The sequence below is a fragment of the Orbicella franksi genome, chromosome 5 (genome assembly GCF_964199315.1).
Source record: "Orbicella franksi chromosome 5, jaOrbFran1.1, whole genome shotgun sequence".
In the NCBI taxonomy this organism is placed as follows: Eukaryota; Metazoa; Cnidaria; class Anthozoa; order Scleractinia; family Merulinidae; genus Orbicella; species Orbicella franksi.
The window spans coordinates 7,864,009-7,884,030 of record NC_138149.1 but is presented as its reverse complement, the minus strand read 5'-3'; the positions used below and the strand labels follow the sequence as shown (position 1 = coordinate 7,884,030).

The following is a 20,022-nucleotide window of genomic DNA, read 5'->3' as shown; positions in this document are numbered from 1 at the left end:
GAAAAAAAAAATTCTCGGAATAAAATTGCCTTCAAATGAACTTCTGTTAACGTAAGCAATTAAAAATATCAGATGTCACCTGCTACGTAGAGATTCATTTCTCGAAATATTTACTATTTCTTAGCTTCTCTTCTTTAATGTTTCATCGTTTTTTTTTCTTTTTGATGCTAACAAGATTCTATGGAGTTTTATTTGGTAATATTTCGGACTTCTGGAGCCTTCGCGTGCAGGTGCTTCGAATTCGCTAATAAAAGATAAGGAAACAAAAAAAATAAAGAAAAAAAACCTAATATCACTATTTATAACACAGCTGTCACGCGATAGCTTTTTTCACAGTGAATTTATTTTCAACAGAAAAGTTATCATTTACCTCAACATAATTGTAAGTACAGTGCGAACAATTTAAAGACAGTATTAATGTGCCAAGAATCACTACAAGGCATATCCTGATTCAAAGGCAATGTTTACCTTCTTTTAGAAATAACTTTTTATTACTTTGTCTGTTGATTTCGAAAGGTCGTGTTATAGCCTAGGGCGATCGCTGACGTCACTGTTTAGTACACGACTTTGAGTGGATAAGGTATCATGTCAGATTTGAATTTAAATTGGTGAAATTTTAGCTCATTGTGATATTGAAGGAGATGTTGGCCTTAAAATAATATAGATATAATTTCTGGGCTCATACATTCTTTGCACAATTTTGGATAGTGCCAAGCTGTTTCAATATTTGGAATTCATATTTTAAAAGCTCTGTCAGAGCTGAAAGGCTCATATTAATGAGGCAAATATCAGCATAAATCTTTCCATTAAAGTGGCAATTTCATACAGTCAAATTTAGGGGTAGTGTTTCTTGTCACGTGACGGCCAGGCCGTTTCTCTTATAACATGTACATCATGTCACTGTTGAAAAGATACCTGCTGACGTTGACTGGCCGGCATACATCTCTGACGACGCTTGTTTTGAGATAATAATGATTCATCAAGCATTCGTTGGAGCTTGCTCCTCCTTTTCTTGAGGGGCGTAATTTATTGCTTCGCGTGAATTACATTTCGTGGGAAAAAGACAAACAACATTTTCGCGCCAGCCAACAAAATTAAAAGTACGAAAAAAGGTGGAAATTAAATTCTGAAAACCTTAGTCGCGCAAAAGAAATACGTTAACTGTATAAAATTGTTCGTCACGTAGACGTCTTTTTTTGCATAATTTCCAAATATAAACAGCGAAAATATTCCTTATATTACTTTGGAGGGTGGAAGCATCTTTAATATGCTTCCATGTGACTGGCGATGCAGTTATGAGTTCAGATGTGCCAAGTCATTATTTGGCTGTGTGACCGTGCGATGCGGTTCCAGTTAAAGACCCACATTTCACCTTTGCTCACTAATCATAGAGTCTCCAGCAGCTCAGTGGTTAGAGCATCCGGCTAGATTACGGAGGGTGGTGGGTTCAAATCCCATCTGGAAGCTAAAACGTGTCAAGTAAGTTAATCAATCGTCAAAAAACACATACATCCAAATGGAAGCATCCAGTTTAATTCTTGAGCAATGACAAATTACATCAAATTGTTCTCGGATAAATGTAGGAAAAGTCACCAAATTTGCAGTTCATTACTTCCACACTCTTCTAGTTTACAAGGATAGTTAGAGAAGACCTCAAAAGCAACATCTTGATGCCTTCAAAATTGATCTCGTAATTAAACTTGAGAAGACATCTACTTTTACTGCACTGTTTAGTGACATAAAACAGGAATCTGTTGTCATCCACTGCAATGCCAAACATGTACACTGGGCTCGGGAAGAGATCAAACGTTCTTTCATTCTCCGAAAAAGTGACGTTTACTTCCACGAGTCGGCTGATAGATCCCACTAAGGCCCATTCTCTGGATCCACTTATACATTCAAACCAGTCGTTGCAAGAAAAAAAAATAGCTTTCTCAGTTGCTGTCCATGGCCACTCCTTCCATTTGTGCCATGCGAGCAACATCGTCGTTTACTATCTAATGGCTTCATGACTTAAGTTGTCATCTTGTTCAAGGTTGATTGTTTAACTTTGATCTGCCTGTGTGACGGAACCACACCACCATCATTACAATCATATAGATAGATGCAGCCGTTGCTTGAAACCTCGATGATCCATAACTTTCCTTCGTTTGAACAGCCAAGATAATAGATACGGGGCACATCACACTCTCTGCAAGCCTTCAAACAACATCACGAGGCAAGCCCAGTCCTCAAACCTCCAGGGTAAGAGGAAGAGGGGACGGCCATGAAACATGTGCAATGATCTGCCGTGCTTTATTCTTTCTTTGACGAATACCACATATGTAAATTAATTTTATTGAAACCTATGAATGCTCCATCTATGTTAGCTCTTTGATTTTATCACGAAGGTCTTCTAGACCAAATGATGTCACGGCGGAAAATGGCACAACGAAATCAAAACTCGTTCTTGTAAGCTCCTCAGTTAATTCTATCAAGTTGGCATTTTCCTGGGTTGTTGGGCTGTTTGAAGAGATTTCTTGTAGAACTGAAAGAAGGGATTCTGTAAAAAAGAAAGCAAATTAAGACGACGGGGTTAATTAATGAAGCCATGTAATGTTTCGTTGCTAAGTTTGAGATAAGGGTATCGTGCAGTCTAATCAAGTCACCAGCACGAAATGGTGATTTCTAAGTACAGTGTAAATTGTAGATAACAGTTTAGCATTGACGTACGCATGCTTCTCTTTTGGTTAAAGCCTGGTTTTTACAAGCGACGCAGGCACAAGCGTAAACACGATAATTCTTCTTTCACCGTGAAAACTGCCTTGACGCGGGCTAAAGCACAAGCGCAAGCATAAGTATAAGGATCAAAATTTTTCTTGTTTTTGCGTTGCAACAATTGAAAACGAAATACCGCTCAGGCATAACACAAGCACAAGGATATTTACCAAACGTGGTTATGTTTGGCCAATGAAAACACTGGATCCAGATTGCCTCTCGCCTGAACAGTTTTCCAAAATGGCGGAAGGTTCGGATGATTTTTCGTGTGCTTGTGTTTACGTCGAATTTCGTTTTGACTTGAGTCATCCCTATTGCTTGCGTTTGTGCTTACGCTTGTGCTTGCGCTTGTGCTTGCGCTTGTGCTTGCGCTTGTGCTTGCGCTTGTGCTTGCGCTTGTGCTTGCGCTTGTGCTTGCGCTTGTGCTTGCGCTTGTGCTTGCGTCGCTACTGAAAACCAGCCTTAATTTCATACAAGGTTAGCTAATGCCTTTTGAAGCATAAAGAACTGTCCGAGGCATATAGATGACTTGATCCGGGGTCCAATATCAACTTTTGGTACGCCTCGTCACCTTTCACTTTCTAGACGATATATGGTTGTCAAACGTAGATCACCATTCCGGAAAGCGTTATGATGCGAGTAGCAATTGACAGTGCAGCCTTAAAGAGACTAGGCCACGCAATTTTAGGCAATTTCAGGGGCCCGTTTCTCCAAGGTCCTGAAAGTTTTCGCTCCCGAAAAGCCGTAGCAAAATCTCAAACCTTTTGACTACAGAGCTGTTTTATTCATATATTCTTAATACGAACAGAGGTTCTCTTCATACAAGAAGTTTCAGGCGTATATACCTCTCTGTCTCTAAAAAGCGATTAACTAAAAATGGCTTTTCGGGCCCGAAAAGATTCTGGGGCTTTCGAGAAACAGGCCCCAGCTCTTACCAATTGGTCATTCCCACAATATATAACTGCTTAGAGCTGAGCACTCAGAACAAAAACAGAAAAGTCAAAAAGAGGTATGGGTGAACAAAATTTGATATGACTGAAACGGATTGCATTTGGGTAAGCTCATAGCCACTTGCTATAACACTGAGAGACAGCTATTACCGAACATAAACAGAATTATCTTAATTACATTGTGACCTAGCCCCTTACATAAATCCAAATGTGATTCTTGCTACCATTTAGAACATTTCAGGGGCGGCCAGCATTCACCAATAAATTACGTGTACATCGAAAAGTAACCTATGGCAACATGCCGGGCCACTCGCCTGGCAATTTACGAACGCGTCGAAAATCATTCAATGTGGCGGCAACATAAAAGAGATTCGAATATAACACGGGTCAGAAATATGACTTACCATGTTCATGGATAGAGTTTAATTTGTGCTTCAAAGCCTGAAATCTCCCAGTGGCGCCTTTCCTGTCAAGCTTTGTGACAATAAGCATCTTGGGTCGATTTAGTAACTCTCTCTTGTACAGAAACAGCTCCTGTGCAAATTGAGGAGGAGGAAAAATTACTGACAAAGTTACCTCTTAGGAACCGCAAATAGGCCCTACGCAGAACTCTTTAGTGACCATGTTAACCATAGCTAAACAGGGCGAACTCCTAAACAGCAAGTTAGCCGTTTTCACGCTTTCTTTTCCAAAAATTTTCAATTATCGTCTTTCTTTGTTCGAATACAAAGCATCCGGCGAGAACCAACCACAACTGAAATGCCGAAAGAGCTAGCGTGAGGAAATCTAAAGCAGGCCTGATAACCGTCGAGGAAGCTGATGGAATAAAATACCTTGAGTAAAATGCAGATGTTTTCAAATGCTGTCCTAGCAGGAAATTTGTCGTTGAAATGGAAGCCGTCGACGTCCACCTACAAGTAAAAACAATTGAATTATTCTAATGCGGAGGTCTTCACTTGTGAGTCGAAAATATTCGCATTTGCTAAGCATAACGAATGGCTTAAAATTATCGTGCCCCTTTGTCATCCAATCAAAAATAGACCCAAAATCAAACGTGACTTGTGCTAACATGTTTGTTTGTTTGTTTGTTTGTTGTTGTTTTTTTTCGCGCTTTGCATCAGCAACCGATAGATTGTTGTGTTTATAATATTGAAATCCCGTAAAACCAAAACCAAAGCTAATCTCTCTGGCCAATCACAAAGTACAGAAACAATCAAGTCAATAAATCGCGTCTCACGCCGAACTCGAGTCATGATTGGTCCTGGCTCTTAATTCTCATCGTTTGAGAAAATTGCCCGAGCTTTTTGAACTAAGTGCTGTAATGCAAAGTCAGAGCAAAAGCGATTAATGTGAAAACCGCTCTAATCTGAGCTGAGCTGTATTCAACATTTTCAAAGGATTGTCAGACAAGCAGAAGTGAGCCATTAAAACAAATGGACTCTCGCTGCAACATATCATCAGTTCTATGAGCGGAAATTGTCCTTGTTCCATGTATATATATACTTGTGTGAAACGTTTTAAAACTTCTGTCAAAATCTCGCTTACTCAGATTAGCAACAATAATCTACTGTAATCTACGGAAATGTCAAGAAAAAAAAATTACTTTTGTCAGGATTTGAAAATCATTTTGGCATGTTCCTTCTCCCGCAGGGTGTTCGAGGAAGTTTTGGACGAGCGGGAAAACCAGGATCAACTGGACTACCGGTAGTAAAAACTTTTGCAACAATTCTCTTTCAGCTCTCAACAAAAATAATAAATTGATGACTTGTTCTGATCTCGTTAGGGCATGGGAGGTTTAAATGGTGTGATAGGCCGACCAAGAAAAGCTGGACAACTGACTAGACCTGTTTTTCTTGTTCCAGCTTCTTTCTTAAACATCTCATAAAATCGGCAGCCTGAATAGCTGCAGCATTCCAGCAAACAAACCATATTAAACCTGCTTCTAACTTTATCTGTGTTAGACTGATCACATGTCTTTCGCCACTAGGGACAAACTAGACCGCCGGGAAATCAAGCGGTCCATTTTCAATTGTGCTCGCGACTCCTCGAGCCAAGTGTGGAACTTTTGGATATATCCAATTATTCTGAAATCTTGAATGTACGCGATTTCAATTTTAATTCCGCCTCCAATTCTCCAGTGAATTTTCCCTGTTACGGTAAACAAAAAACAAACAAAACAGAAACAACAAGAAAACAAAGAAAAAAATCGATCACATTTTCCCATAGTATATACTCTCATGGTTCAAGTTCAAGTTCATAGCCCCAAACCCATCAGTGAAACCATACATTTGACTTTCCATAATTTTATGACGCCATTTCAGTATTAAGTCTACACCAGTGCAAACACGGACAAATGTGGTCGAAGGCTTTTTTTTTTTACAAAGACGACTACTTACAACTAGGGCCAGGGCTTTAGCTTTTTCGGTGTGTTTGAGAAAAGCGTGACCAAGTCCTCTGTTACTCGATGCACCTTCTATTAAACCCGGGAGGTCAGCTACTCGCACCTAGAAAATAAACAACACCGTTAATTGTTAGCTTAGACTACAGACGCAATACGCTTATTTTGTCCAAAATGAAAATCTTTCTAGGTAGATTTCGAGTACTGAAATGCCTTTTTGCGCTTTAAAAAATGATGGCTCGATGTATAGTTTTGGAAGGGACTTCGTAAAGGAAAAAAACGAAAGCACGTAAATACATTATAATAAGTTTTAACTGTCAAAACAACAAAACAAAACGAAACAGAAAAGTTATCTGCCATAGTCATTTGCTATATATAGATGACTAATTTTCAATTAACTTGGAACCAAACAAAACAACTCTCTGATCTCCAAATGTTTGCTATCCAAGTGCATTCTTTGCAATGGAGCGGTTTTCAATTGAATGTCGTAAAACCAAACCCCAAACAATCACTTTGGCCAATCACAAAACACAGAGATCCAATCAAAACTCAAAGTAATTACATGTAGCTGACGCAAAGCGCGGGAAAACGTGTGCGAACGAATCACAACTGGTTTTGGACTTACTTCTGATTGGATGAAAAAGTGGCGCGAATATTTAAGCCAATCGAGTAGCGTAGTTGATGCAAAACCAATTACTTTTCGACACTCAAATGAAAACCGCCCTATGAGAAGTTTCATTTGTTTTACTATTTTGAAACCTGAGAATGATCGGAGTATTCCACCATTCCAACGCTGGGACGCATGGTTGTAACTGCAACACAAGTTATGTTATAAATGATAAATAACTCTACGAGAACCTTTGTTTGCAATATTTCCCCCGTTAACAAAAGCGTTGATTTCTAACCATTAGAAACCAACATCTTCTAACAAATGAGTCCACCATTCGTTTCGGTCAAGCTAACACAACTAAAGGTTAGCTACTGCAACCCCGAGACCTTATGTGGCACTTGGTATTAAATGCAAATGTGAAGGGTCAATTTAGACCATCGGTTCTTCTCGTTGGATTGAACCATATGATTCTTCAACGGACCACTTCCGTGTTACATGGGGCCTCCGTTTCAAAGCGAATTCTAGCGCGAGACTTTTCATGAGAAAATAAATTGGATTTGAATGGAAATGAACCTGCAGATGAAGCGAAGTTTTACGCTGATGAATGCTTTCGCATGAGTGACTCGTTTAGACACAGAGGCAACCCGGAAATGGCCTATTGGATTATTTTAAGCTTTTAAACTACCGCGACGAAACCACTTAACGTAGTTACTCAAGGACAATACCCCTCAGTACCTTTGATTTAGACTTAGTTGGGAGAATTAGATGAGAAGTAATAACCCAACAAGATGTGACTTACAAGCGTAATCCGCCGTTTTTGGAGTCGCATTGCTGATGGCACCAAGCAGGGTGGATTTCCCAGCATTTGGAAACCTAAAGAAAAAAAGCATCTCAAATAACAGATATCTTAATTAACCACTCCCCCAGAGGGAAATAAACAATGAATCAAACATTGTAAATGAACATAACATGGTTCAAAATTCCAACGGTTAGGAGGCAATTAACATGGAGGAGTTGAATCCGGGGCTACAGAGAATAACACCAGCTAGTAGTAAGAAAGGGTCCTAAAACCTGCGATATCCGGATGTCAAATCCGACGCTCTAACCACTCGGCCACGCTGCCTCCGCGATAGAGAATATAGAACTTTTCAATCAGGCTGCACGTGACAAGATCACTTTGATCTATCAACCACGTAAAAAGATAGCCTTGATCGTGGAGGGCTGATCAATCGACTGACTGACTGACTTAGTTACTAAGCGTCTAATTGATTGATAGATGGATGGTTTGACTGACTGACTGACTGACGGACGGACGGACGGACGGATGAACTGACTGTACTACTGTAACACATTATCAAGTACGACTACTGCAACACTTTGTCACTTACCCAACAAGAGCAATGTCCGAATGCAGTCTCATCTCCAGTCTCACAATATTTCTCTCGCCCTTCTCTCCGCACCAGTTCACCGTTGCAGCTGAACCACCTCGGCCACCTTTAACCACCACAATTTTGGACCCTATTTCTTCTAATTCCCCGATAATTCGTCCGTCATCCGTCGACAAAGTGGTTCCAACAGGGACTGGTATGATTGTGTCCCGTCCACGGATTGCACGGTGTTTCCTACCTTTTTCGTCAATCCTAAAAAAGCAAATAATTACAATAATTATAATAATTATTACTTGTATTATTAATAATTATAATTATTCTGAGTATCGTAAAACCAAAACCAAAGTGATCCCTCTGACCAATCACAAAGGACACAGACAATCCAGTGAACCAATCAAAACTCATAGTAAACACAAAGTAGTTGACGCGAAGCGCGGGAAAACGTGTGCAGGCGAGGCACGATTGGTTTTCGTCTCACTTGTGATTAGCTCAAAAAGGGGCACGAGTTGTTTAAGCCAATCGTGCAACGTAATAAGACAAAATCAATTACTTTCAATTACTTTTCGACACTCAAGAGAAAACGGCTCTAAAGTAAAAGAGAATGGTTTAGGACAATTTGTTTTCAGAGTACACACCCAATGCAATGAGGAATTCAAAAGAATGGTCTTCGTAGTTCACGGTCTCTAGATCTACGATGTCATTTCACGTCACAAGATTTATAAGGCATGGGCAGACCACACTGTACTGCTCAAATGTTTTCGTCGCTGTTGCTGTTGTCGTTTGCCTAAAGTCAATAATATGAAATTCAAAACTTTACTGCAACGTAAAAAGCAAAAAAGGAAATTTTTGGTTAAGGTGACGAGAAAAACAAATACACATTGATTTGTTTTAGTAGGCTACTCACCTAAACGAGGTGCCATGTTCTGCTATAATTCGTCGGTTTTCTTTAAGAGTGAAATGAGCTAAAGTGCCATATGGAAGACATTGTACAATCACATCCCCACCATCTCCTCCCATTCCTCCAAAGTTAGGTGAGCCCTGGCCACCACCCCCACCACGGACATAGATGCGGGCGCGGTCGTCCAGCCCATGGCGTTCAGGTCGCTAACAGGAAGCAAAATCGTAGCAACAAGTTAAACAAAGCAATTTAAAATGACACACGAAGTAAGTGGTTGGTAAAGAATAAAATCGCTTTGCCTTTCATCCAGTGAGGCTCACAAACATCGGGGTGCTGAGACTGCCAAGTACGGACTGGAAACGTAACGAAGGTTATGTAAAATTTACCAATGGCAGTCGCTATTTGCGGGTCAGATTGAATTGTTTAAGGGACTGGTCAAAATGTACAGGGGGGAGGGGATTGAGCCGGAGCATTTGAAAATGTAATGGTTAGAAAACACATGACCCACCCCTTCCATGTGGTGCAAAACTGACTGACCCACCCCTAAACGAAGGTTGAAAATCACGTAACACGCTCCCTATAAAATATGACATTTTTGGCTGCTTAATCCAACAAAATCACATCTTGTGTATGAAAGTGTTGTATTATTAACGTTTTAGATTTATTTCGTTATATTAATACAAAATCATCTAAAAATATTGTTTTCCTTAAATCTCGCAACTTTAAGTCATGTCTGTAAACTCTAAGAAAACTTGAACTTAAACCTTTCACACTAGGCCTCCAGCCTAGCAACACGTGGAACAGTGATCCATCTACAAAAATGCTGTAGTGAGTCCTGGGAGTCACATGACCAGTAAACTACGAGTCCCAGATCTATGAACATGTGTCCCGTACCCTTGGGAACAAATAGCATGTAGACACAAGTTGGCCATTTGGTGTTCTTGAAGACCAGCATGTCTACAGAGCGCAGTATTTTGAAAATTTCTGCCCTAGGACTCCTTGCTCTAACCGTTAGACTTCTTCAGTAGCTTTCGCACAGACTTTACAATACATGAAATTGTCATCTCGATCGTACACCAACCAAGTGCACTTTTTCAACCACGGCTCGAAAAGTTGTCGTCCTTTGGAAATAACGACGTAACGTAAACAGCGACTGAGTACGAGTCTGCAGCAGTAGTTCACCGTGGATTTATAACTCCACTTGAAAACGTTTCCCTAAGAGCTTTACAACGTGTACAAATTGATTGTCACCTTGCTTGGGACGGGAACCGGAGGTTGAAACCGTTTAAACGGGACGGGTTTTGGCGGGATGGTTGCTGTGATGGAAGGTGGTGGGGGCTCTATCAAACGTCTTCCAGGCGTCACCTAGACGACACCAAATCAACAGGTTAACTACGACCCTATTTACAGTACGTTAATAATGAACTTGCCGCTCGAAAGTGCATCTTATATAATAAGGCCTATATAGTCGTCACTATAGTAGGCTTGGCTCACGCCATAGACACTATATAAGGCGCCAAAATCCTTCCACAAGCGCAAGCTACAGTTAACGTATGGAAAACGAAAAGAAGAGGGCTTTGAAAACGAAACTTTATCGTTACAGTGCGGAAAACGAAGACTTGAACACGCACGGAGATATTCAACAGCTCATTGTATCAGGAACAAATTCTAGTGTGCTTTACTGAACTACCGTACTTGTTCGTTCATATTTCTTTCAAAAAGCAAAGAACATGTATGTCCTACGCGCCTCGTTGATTTTCCACAACCTCTTCTCAAACTCATTGATAATTAATCAACTTAAAACAAAGAAAATCACAACCGTGAAGGAGGCTTAGATACCCGGTCTTAATTAGCATAGATTTTGACGATTTTACTTCTCGGTTTGCTCTTTACTTTTTGTTTCGATTGAAAAGATATATCAAACACTCGAGACAGTGTTTCATCGGCTATCCAAACACCTCGAATGTCGTCAAAAATACTCCGCTGCGCGTCGTTTTTTCAACTCTCTACTCGGAGTTTGGATATTCCGATGAAACACTGTCTTTCGTATTTGATATATCACATATCCAACGCGCGCTCGTGGAATAATTGTTTAATAGACGAGTGTTGTAATGAAAAATACACTAGTGGCAAAAAGGCCATTTCCAAGTTGGCTATTGCCTCTGCGTCAAAACGAGTCTCAGTTCGAAACCATTCATATGAAAACGAGTTCCGCCTACAGGTTTATTTTCAGGCAAATCAAAGTCATTTTCATAAGAATGGTTTCGCACTTAGACTCGTTTTGAAACAGAGGCACAAGGCAACTCGGAAATGGCCTATTCAAACGAAACTGCATCCGGAACCCGAGTGTCGTATTTTCCATATCCTCACCAGTAAGGACATTGATGACGTCATTTCTTGCTTTTCCGCGGTTGTTTGTGCAAACCGTCAGTTTGTCTATATAACAAAAAGAAAACTACTCGGTGGCTTGAAGATATGAATTTTATTCTCCCGTGTTGAAAATATTATGTTTTACTCTATCGCTGGACTCGTTCGTAAAAATATTGAAATAAAATTCATATCTTCACGCCGTCGTGTAATATCCTCTCTCTAAACATGTTTTCAAAAATTTCATACCGCGGATTCCTCTTGAACTGACGGTAAACCTTCAGTCATCACTGCCACATCGTAGAATGAAGGTGGTACTAGCTTCTTAACATTGACATGAGTTTGCATCTGAAACAGAAAAAAAAATCAACGTACAATGTGATCTCTTTTTTTGTTCCCCTTTCCCCTGAAAGCCCCAAACGCCCTGTTAATACGAAAGCCTGAATCATGGATCAAACTTGTTTTGCATACACATTTTACATGCAATTTCTAGCGGCTCTACGACGGGTACGACGAGAATGAAGTCAATTAAGAGATAGAATTAATGCATGGTCATTGCACTTCTCAATTCCTCTTGCCTTTTCTGCTGCTGGACAATTCTTTGGATAACATTTCACAATAGTTATCGAGCTAAGGGGAGATCTCGCCTCGTCGTTTTTTTAATCCTAAAAATTTCCATGTGTTCATATGAGAAGCCGGGCTGGCCCGGTTGCCGAGATCTCGGTTTTTGCGACCGAGATCCCGGTAATGGGGGTGAAACTTTTACGATTTTAATTCTCCGTTTTCTCCTTAGTTTCAGTTTCGATTGAGAAGATATATCAAGCACTCAAGACAGTGTTTGACCACTCGAAGTTCGTTGAAAATACGACGCATACAACTCACTCCTCGGTGTTTGGAAATGTGGTCCACCACGTTCTTTTGTGTTTGATATATTACCTCAAAAATTGCAAAGCAAAATGGTTACCAAGTTATAAAATGTGTACTAATCATTTTCTTACCTCTCTTAAGAAGGGAATATCATTGTGCGCATAGAGAAGCACCACATCGAGCGGCTTAACCTTAGCATGTGTCTTTTTTAAACAGAACAGTGTGAATGATCTGCCAGACATGGGCTGTTGAACTAAACGATAACAATCCACAATTACTAAATAAACTGTATGCATATCATTTAAGGTCACATATTTAATGCTCTCTTTCATCAGCTATGCATGCAAACCATATTTAAGACAGAAAAGCAAATTCCTATTTCCTGTGACTGAAGACACAAATGGAATGAATAAACGTTGAATAAACGGAGGTGTTTACTTGCATGATTCTGCATAAGTACGTACATGTAACACAAACACCAAGAAAAAAAAAAAAAACACCACCACTGACAAAAACAACCAAACAGAGAGAACGACCAGCAGATAGATACTCCATCAGCCAGCCAACAGACAAACAGACATATAGACAGTCTGTAGACTGAAAGACGGACAGACAGACAGTTGCTTCAAAAGTTTTAAGCAACTGTTCCTGACCAACAAAGTAAATTATTACTCTAAAATTTTCAATCCAAAATTTACTCTCAGGACGAATTTCCTATTTTCGCCAAAAAGTCCCAAAAGCCGGGTATTTTGTTCGTATATGCTGCCTTGCATTACATTTGTGCTTTACTGTACATTGGAAAATAAAATGGTAAATTAAAGTTTATAACAACCTAATAATATGAGATCCACAGGAAGGAGGTCCTCCATGGACTTTACATCATCCTCTGTCAGCTGGTAATAACACATCAAAATAAATTACAATTAGCTTCATGTGATGCACAGCTTACAATTTAATATGGTTTAATTGTTGGCCTAAATTTTTCAAACCACTGTCAAAGATTGTTGTTAATTCTTCTACTTCAGCTATTGAAAGGGATAATTTTGAACCAGAGCAAAGGTACAAGGCAGATTCGAATTACCACTTTATCAACTGCGATATGCTGTGCATATTAAATTTATTAGTTCAAACTTTAATTTAGAGTGTGTGATAGTTGTACATGTGCATTTTAATGAAATCTTGTCAATTACATCTAACTAATGTAAAAGTACTGAAATTACTAATAAAATATCTGTAACTGTACCTTCTGTTCCTTCTTATTGTAAATGACTCTGTGTGACTGTGTAGTGTTGGTAGTCAAGATAAGTAGAGAGAGCATTACAGATGTCTGGAAATGCAGCTCTTCTTTACTCTTTGTAGTGCCTTACAGCGCTTGCAAGCCCAAAATAATTTCACTGAGTATTTACTATTCATGTTCAAACAAAAATTGCAGCACCTCTTGCAAGCTTGTAATCTGTCATCATAGTGTAGCAGCTGTAGTTGTTTTGAGACTAGGGACATTGTTTCTGTTGTTTATGGTTTTATTACAAGTTCTTTCAAAGGGCATCCCATGGATGTCTCACTTGAGACATCCACGGGAGACCCATTCTTGTCCCCAGAGGCCACGCTCCTTTTGATCAGCACCAAGAATCGCAACCTCTGGCTCAGTCCAACAGTAGAAGTCTGCGATTCATGGACTTCCCGTCACTCTGCGCATGCTCAGAGTCAAGTCTGACAAATCTGATTGGCTGAGAATACGAAACAATTACTCTGTGCATGCTCAGAAAATTTGACCTTCCCAGAGGTCGCGATTCTTGGTGCTGACCAAAAGGAGTACAGCCCCTGGGGACGAGAATGTATGAGACCTTGCAAGAGCTGCTACCTGAACCCATTGAACCTCACATACGCACATTGCATGGCAGACTGTCTATTGACTACACTGTACATAGATTACCTGAACAGCAATGTTGTAAATCAGTTTTGTAAAGTAAATTGCCAGTGTGATGCAGTGTAAATGTGGTAATTAAAAGAAAAATTAATAAATAAATTTTATATTTAATTATCAGTGATTGAGTCAACCATCTAGCATTTACAAGGTTTACAAATCAGGGATCTTACATGACAGATCAAATTAAAATTTAAGTCTTAGTTTAGATATCTGAACTCTCGAAACAAGTGAATGAGCCACAGAATTTTATGATTTCGTTTCCCTGTTTTTTTTAAATAAATAAATGAATAAATTAACAAACTTAAGGTAACTTTGTATTGTACCACTTACCACGATTATTCCTGGCTCAGCATCCTCAATCTGTTCATCATCCACCATTTGTCTGTCCGTGGAATTTTCTTCTATTGATTGTCTGTCTGTTGGCTGTGTCTCTGTTGACAATTTCTTCACTGATTGTCTGTCCATTGCCTCTGTGTCCAAAGTCTCTGTGTCCATTGTCACTGGGTACAGACTGTACATGTATGTAACTTCCTACAAATAATTCAAGGGAATTAAAGCAAAATTAAAATAGTGACAGAAAATGTGGATATACTGATATTTTGAAGTTTATGCAATCTCAATGTTTTCTTTGTACATATACATGTATGCTTGTATGGCAGAGTGCAAGGTAATACTCACCTCTGAACTGATTCCATCTGACTCAGCCTCACTGCCAGCCTTATCCTCACTCTTGGGTACCGAACACTTCAGGCCATATTCCTCCAATTCTTTTGCAAGTTCCATAGCTAGAACTGCAATTAATTATAATATGTACATGTAGCATAGGTGAGGTCTCCACAGAAGACAGGTGATCGTAACAACAATGCTTATAACTCCAGATCCCATGCAAAGCAATGTCACCAATGTGGAGATTTATATTGTACAAAGGTGTATCAATTTTATTAGAAGATCTCTGCCTTTGACTAATGTAAATACACTTTTACTTACATGTACACGTACCTACGCCAAAAGTGAATTAGCAGAATTTCATGTCCTTTCTTTTGATTTGTAATAACTCACCCCTAGCTCGCACAAACACTAACGCTCTTTTTGGCTTGTGTTTCTGCAACACATGAGCAGCACACTTGCCTCCTTGTGTCAAAGAAAATGGCATAACCTGAAGGGAAAAAAACACGTTATTTGTGTGGATTCTGAAAAGTTTAAACGAAGAAAAAGAAAACAGAACCCCCTACCCCTAAAAACAAACAAACAAAAGCAAACAAACAAACAACCAAACCGCACACAAGTATGCAAAAGAAAATAAAACATAGAACTTTGTGATTATAAATACAGTCTCATGATTACACAAGTACACCTACATAATCATAGATTAGAAGAACATTTAGTAAAATAAAATGTTTATAAGAGCAGATAAATACATTTGGGAGTGTCAACATTTTTAACAATGCATGTACTGTAAGGATAAATTGCAGATTGCTGGCAAATGGCTCCAGTCTCTTGGTAATTTTTCAGCATACATATAGCTCATTATTAAGTTTGATAGCTCTGCTATATTTGGTGACCAACAAGAAAATAAAACAATCATACCATACTTACTTGAAGGGGCTGGTATTTCTTAGACTTCTGTATTTCAGTACTGCAAAAAAAAAACCAATCAAATATAATTATTATAACAAATACACATATATTTACTGTTACATGTATCATTACGGGAAGTTAATTTTACACACAATAGAACAATAATAATTAGAAAAAAGAACACTAAATGTACTGGCATCTGGCATTCTATTATTGAGTATAACAAAGGGCATTATATGCTTTGCAGTATAAACTTTAAAATGATCTGAACTTTTAATGGTCCAAAAATTGGCGATAACTTTATCTGGTCAAGTGCAAAATAATGAAAAAAATTATTATTATCGCAAAAGGCATCGTTATAAACTCTCAGAAAGGGCATATAACAATACAATTGATCAATCGATCAATCAGTCAGACAGTCAGTCAGCCAGCCAGCCAGCCAATCTATAGTGTATCAGCCAGCCAGCCAGCCAGCCAGCCAGCCAACCAGCCAGCCAGCCAGCCAGACAGTCAGTTAGTCAGTCAGTCAGTCAGCAAGTCAGTCAGTCAGTCAGTCAGACAGTCAGTCAGTCAGTCAGCTATACAGTCAGCCAGACAGTCAGTCAGTCAGTCAGTCAGTCAGTTGGTCAGTCACTCAGTCACTCAGTCAGCCAGTCAGTCAGCCAGCCAGCCAGTAAATTGTTTAACCAATCAATTCTGTCAATCAGTCATATGTTGGCCGACCAGTCAGACAGTTGCTCAGTTTGGTTCATCAATCATTTTCAGATGGTCAGTCTATCAATCAATCGTTCACTCAGTCAGTAAATAAATTATTAAAATGAAATCAACAATTGCACTGTTGGTAATGCAGTTGCTCATTGCAAACCTTTTAGCAGTAATAACTTGACTTGGTACAGCAACACTTGAGGGATTAGACAGTTTTCTTATTTTTGTGCAGGATGCACACACTTTGGTCACTGATATAAATTTAGACCCGGTATTCAACTTCAGCACCGTTTGTCCAAAAGCTGCTGTAAGAAAATAAAATATTACATTCAAATGTAAACTATAAAATATTAGCTCTCACAATGTCCTTGCATTTGTTATCACAGTGTGTGGATTTTGGTATCTGTGAGGGCCCAAACTATGTTTTGGGCCCTCCTTCTCCCTCCCTATCTGCGCCCCTCCCGATGAGGACCTTGCATATCCAAAGGGGAGGCCAAGATAGGTGTGTAAAGATCTTAGGAATTCACAAGGCCGTTGGGTGTTTATGGTAAATCTGAGGAGGTATTTAGCCAAGTTTTTTTAAACTTGGCTTTCTGAGGGTTTTTCCCATGTAACGGCCTGGATTTCCCTTGGAAAGGGGATTAATATAATTCCATTTTTTTTTCTGGGGGGGTTAACAGGGAACTGTTCAATAGGAGTAAGGGGTGGGGGTGGGGAGAGGGGTGCAGATATAAAATGGAATAGCCCAATTATTTGAATTGAAATGACAACCCAACGGTAGCGCAACTTGTGACCCACATCAAAAGAGTAAAAGAAGCATGACATACTGAGTTTAAAAGACGAGTTTTGTTTGGGGACTAATTGACTGTAGGTTGGGGGTTGACCGGTTGAACAGGGCAGTGCTAAACGACTAGCCAGAGGGGGCCTCAACAACCGGATACCTTATTAAATTTTGGAAATTGAATTTTCGTAAACCGAATTCCGTGAGAAATTATGCCAGTGGTGAGGGGATTGGAAATTTCATTAGCTTTTTGGTCGCTATGACATCAGAACTTAAGATTAAGTACTGAAACACTGAGAAAACAATTATTACAGGACTTTGAGCCACTGGACCGGCTACATGAGGCGTTGATGCATGATAGAAATTACAATGGTGAATCTTTGTTCTTGTTAAAACACAACCTAATCTAACAAAATAAATTACCTTTATGCAAATTTGCAGCCGTTTTCAGCTGTCGAACACCTGACAATGCCCTACAACAAGAAGGAGAAAATACGCGAAACCTACAAGAACGGATCACTACGTCCGCCATTTTGAAATTTTCAAAGCACTTGAAATTTTGTTATTGGCACCCGTCCCCCAAGAGAAGGTTTGACTTCCGTTCTGGTGAGGAGTGGGGCACATTTTGCTGTTTACTTTCGTTGTCAGCCAGAAGCATATTTTTAGAACTGAACAAAAACAAACATGCCAAAAATGCTCCATTATTCAAGTAAAAATATTTACTTATTCGCTGTCGTTTGTTCAATGGACTTAATGGACTTAGTTTGACGAATTTAGTCGGTTAATTGTCGTATGAAAGACACGAAATTGCGAAAGTGTCGTGTTTTGGTAACGCAACGTAAACATTGTGACGTGCAAAAATATTACCCCGGGACCCCGCCAGTCATTGACTTGAACTCATGAAGTAGAGCATGTTTGGTGCTCAAAAAAGTGAGATCAAGTGTTTCGGTGCATTTATTTTGGCTTTTCGTTAGGAAATCAATGTGTTCTTCGTGATATCGAAGAGAATTTTGCAGCCAAACTAAAATCTTCTAATAGACGAACAGTAGCCAAGGAAACAGCTATCACACTTCACAACCAAGATGGCGGAAAATGTACGAGTGGCAGTTCGTGTCCGTCCATTTATATCCTTTATGCTTCAATATTAGCCTGGGAAGTTGACATCGGCCTATGCTGTGGAAAATATTGGCTTGTGGTACTTCATACTTGTGTTTGTTTTTTTCTGTGATTTGTTCTTTGGAAATACCGATATTTGTGCCAGTGCAAAATTGCATTAGCTAATTGGGAGAGATAAATCGATCTGCAGGTGGCACTGTTTTGCACATTTTAGAAGTTTCAAACTTGTGTCACTTTTTGCTATAGATATCCTCTGATCAAATATATACTTCTGATTAACGTGGATACCTGCTATCAACTGTACGTGATGGTGTTTACAGTTAGCTTGTTTCTTATTTCAATTTTTAATGACACGCAATTTTCACGCTCTTGTATAATAAGCTTAAGAACTGTATTGTACCTTGATCGTCGTGATTAGCTCTAAACCATCACTAATACAGTAAAAACCCGCGTGTAAGTACCTACTTTTTTCAGAGTTTGGCAAAACAGGTTCTTGTATTATTGGGTACTTGTTGACAGTTTAGGCTAAGTAGGTTCTTAATTAGGTTCTTAATTTCTACAGAGTAGACATCGTTGTTGATTATCAGAAAATGGTATAAAATCTGGTCTGTTCTTCATTATAAATATTTATTAATGAATCCATGTTGCAAAAAGTCCAACAACATTAATTACATAGAAATGATACATTCTGTAAATTGTAGCAATAATTGTTTCATAACAACAGTTCAAATTTAACATACATTGTGCATTTTGAGTTTCATTTAACAATTCAATTTTCTAAACTCTCGATCACCTTTTTGGTTCTTGGTAAAAAATATATATATAAATTAGATAGTTAAACCCCACATATAAGAACCTGTTGGAATTTGTTTGGCTAAACAGGTTCTTATATTTTGGGGTATTAAAAAAGCAAATTTCTGCCTGAAGGTTCTTAAATCCCTAGGTTCTCACATGCAGGTTTTTACTGTAGTTATTCTTGCCAGTTCCAATGGCAATCTGAGTGGGTGCTTGAAGAAAGCACCTTGATATTGATATTTGTGTGTAGTAGTCACTGGTCCGCACTGCAGTACACTCTAGTAACTATCACAGGTGTCAAAACATGTTTTACATGTACTTTCATTGGGAAAAAAAATGCACTAACATTAGTCACATGAAGCTCATACTAATCTTGCAAATGTCAATTTTGTGCGTGGGAGTGTCAAAGTGAAGAAATACTGACCTGCGAATAGGTATAATTAATTAAAGAGAGGTCAAGATGGCTGGATCATATTGGTCAAGGTGTTTGTTTGTTTTGTTTTTGTTTTTGTTTTTTCCTGTGCATGTGTTTTCCTGAGCATTAGAATGACACACTGTCAAGATCCAATTGATACGTCAAATGAACCAGCCAGCCTAATCGTGACCAAACAGGCTTGGTTGAGTAAAGGCTTTATATATGCATGGCATAGAGTGTCATGTTTGTTGAGGAACACAATACCGAGAAGACAATCCCTAGCCCAACAGATTTGGTTCATCTAATGCCCACTCAGAGTCAATTATATATGATCAAAAGCTAGCTTAAAAGAAATACATGTGCATGTTTGGTGGTAGTGTGTTTTCTGACTTCTGTCAGACAGAATTTGCACTTTACTCTAAACATTTCACCATTACTGCAGATTTTATTTTTTCTTTCTTTTTTTTTTT

General features: G+C 39.0%; 1 protein-coding gene across 3 annotated transcripts; it reads right to left on the bottom strand.

Moving 5' to 3' along the window:
• Positions 1-176: 176 nt before the first annotated feature.
• Positions 177-20,008, bottom strand: LOC145488630 (uncharacterized). 3 transcript variants are annotated; one of them, XM_081467530.1, is made up of 18 exons: positions 17,650-20,008; positions 16,606-16,750; positions 15,750-15,798; positions 15,222-15,318; positions 14,841-14,953; positions 14,493-14,693; positions 13,068-13,128; positions 12,367-12,488; positions 11,618-11,716; positions 10,253-10,366; positions 9,008-9,207; positions 8,104-8,355; positions 7,515-7,588; positions 6,865-6,917; positions 6,104-6,211; positions 4,541-4,618; positions 4,112-4,241; positions 177-2,542 (listed from the first exon to the last, which is right to left on the bottom strand). In XM_081467530.1, the coding sequence occupies exons 1-18, from the start codon at positions 17,756-17,758 to the stop codon at positions 2,361-2,363; spliced, it is 2,187 nt and encodes a 728-aa protein (XP_081323656.1). In that variant the 5' UTR covers positions 17,759-20,008; the 3' UTR covers positions 177-2,360. The 3 variants fall into 3 exon arrangements, with proteins under 3 accessions (XP_081323656.1, XP_081323659.1, XP_081323658.1); XM_081467533.1 differs by having other exon boundaries at positions 15,759-15,798; XM_081467532.1 differs by having other exon boundaries at positions 16,606-16,747.
• Between the last annotated feature and the right edge of the window lie 14 nt (positions 20,009-20,022).

Bases quoted from the DNA above. Each gene is read 5' to 3' on its own strand.
- LOC145488630 (XM_081467530.1), bottom strand. From the start codon at position 17,758: ATGGCGGACGTAGTGATCCGTTCTTGTAGGTTTCGCGTATTTTCTCCT. The intron at 14,954-15,221 runs GTGAGTTATTAC...AATTAATTGCAG, and splicing joins AGTGTTTGTGCGAGCTAGGG to TTCTAGCTATGGAACTTGCA. The intron at 13,129-14,492 runs GTAAGTGGTACA...TGTTATTACCAG, and splicing joins CTGAGCCAGGAATAATCGTG to CTGACAGAGGATGATGTAAA.